This window comes from Lethenteron reissneri, chromosome 59, assembly GCF_015708825.2.
Source record: "Lethenteron reissneri isolate LAM-NWPU_2019-01 chromosome 59, ASM1570882v1, whole genome shotgun sequence".
In the NCBI taxonomy this organism is placed as follows: Eukaryota; Metazoa; Chordata; class Hyperoartia; order Petromyzontiformes; family Petromyzontidae; genus Lethenteron; species Lethenteron reissneri.
Genome location: NC_083837.1, coordinates 2,334,115 through 2,335,915, shown reverse-complemented (window position 1 = coordinate 2,335,915; position 1,801 = coordinate 2,334,115). Strand labels below are relative to the sequence as shown.

The 1,801-nt window shown below is 56.5% G+C and overlaps 1 protein-coding gene across 1 annotated transcript in view; it reads left to right on the top strand.

Moving 5' to 3' along the window:
- The window catches only part of LOC133357725 (protein furry homolog), a 73,840-nt gene that overhangs the window by 5,173 nt on the left and 66,866 nt on the right, over window positions 1-1,801 (top strand). The window contains exon 2 of the mRNA XM_061575820.1: window positions 805-926. Coding sequence (XP_061431804.1) covers window positions 805-926 — 122 coding nt within the window. The remainder of the gene's footprint in view (window positions 1-804; window positions 927-1,801) is intronic.

The window sequence follows — 1,801 nt, the reverse complement described above, 5'->3', positions numbered from 1 at the left end:
TTGCCCCGAGCTCTCATACTCTGATGGTGCATTGTCCTTGAGTTGTGCGCCTTTTGGCGTCATCTGGTCCAACCCATATGAGACTAGGCTCGAAGGAAAGCTGTCTCGGGTGTGGACCAATCAACTTCAAGGACAGTGCACATCATCAGAGTTATGTTCTTTTGTTTGTATTATGACTGCAGGTATTGCGGTCTATGCAAACATGACTCCTTGCAAAAAGGTGTCAGTTTTGTTGCCAGATAGAAGGGTAAAGAACCAATTATCATATTTTTACTGGCAAATGAGGTCCCCATAGTGTAGATGCTTGCCCCGAGCTCTCATACTCTGATGGTGCATTGTCCTTGAGTTGTGCGCCTTTTGGCGTCATCTGGTCCAACCCATATGAGACTAGGCTCGAAGGAAAGCTGTCTCGGGTGTGGACCAATCAACTTCAAGGACAGTGCACATCATCAGAGTTATGTTCTTTTGTTTGTATTATGACTGCAGGTATTGCGGTCTATGCAAACATGACTCCTTGCAAAAAGGTGTCAGTTTTGTTGCCAGATAGAAGGGTAAAGAACCAATTATCATATTTTTACTGGCAAATGAGGTCCCCATAGTGAATAATATTGGTCGCGAAACCCTTACTACGTGTTACACTGCGTTTAGGTTGTTCCCTTTCCCCATTTTGTGTATTGTTGGGGGGGGTTGGAGGGGGGCAGGGGGGGTGGGAGGGGGGCGGGGGGGGTGCACGTCCCCCCCCCCGACATCCTGTTGGGAGGCATACTGACACGAGCGCTCTCTTGTTTGTGCGCGGCGCATCAGGCGGAGCGGGCCGCTGTGGTGCCACGAGGAGATTGCGCCGCGCTGCCACGCCATCCGCAGCACCGAGGAGCTCAGCGGCTTCGTGGGTCACGTGCTCGCCGCATTCTGCGCCGCACAGCCCGGTGGGAGACTTTGGCTCTCACTCTCTCGCTCTCACACCGTGCCTCTGATTCTCACCCTCACACCGAGCCTCTGATTCTCACCCTCACACCGTGCCTCTGATTCTCACCCTCACACCGAGCCTCTGATTCTCACCCTCACACCGTGCCTCTGACTCTCACCCTCACGCCGTGCCTCTGACTCTCACCCTCACACCGTGCCTCTAACTCTCACCCTCACGCCGTGCCTCTGACTCTCACCCTCACGCCGTGCCTCTGACTCTCACCCTCACACCGTGCCTCTAACTCTCACCCTCACACCGTGCCTCTGACTCTCACCCTCACGCCGTGCCTCTGACTCTCACCCTCACACCGTGCCTCTAACTCTCACCCTCACACCGTGCCTCTGACTCTCACCCTCACGCCGTGCCTCTGACTCTCACCCTCACGGCGTGCCTCTGACACTCTCTCGCTCTCACACCGAGCCTCTGACTGTCACCCTCACACCGAGCCTCTGACTCTCACCCTCACACCGAGCCTCTGACTCTCACCCTCACACCGAGCCTCTGACTCTCACCCTCACACCGAGCCTCTGACTCTCACCCTCACGGCGTGCCTCTGACTGTCACCCTCACACCGAGCCTCTGACTCTCACCCTCACACCGAGCCTCTGACTCTCACCCTCACACCGAGCCTCTGACTGTCACCCTCACACCGAGCCTCTGACTCTCACCCTCACGGCGTGCCTCTGACTCTCACCCTCACGGCGTGCCTCTGACACTCTCTCGCTCTCACACCGAGCCTCTGACTCTCACCCTCACGCCGAGCCTCTGACTCTCTTTCTCGCTCGCTCTCACACCGAGGCTCTGACTCTGTCTCTCTCGCTCTCACGCCAAGAC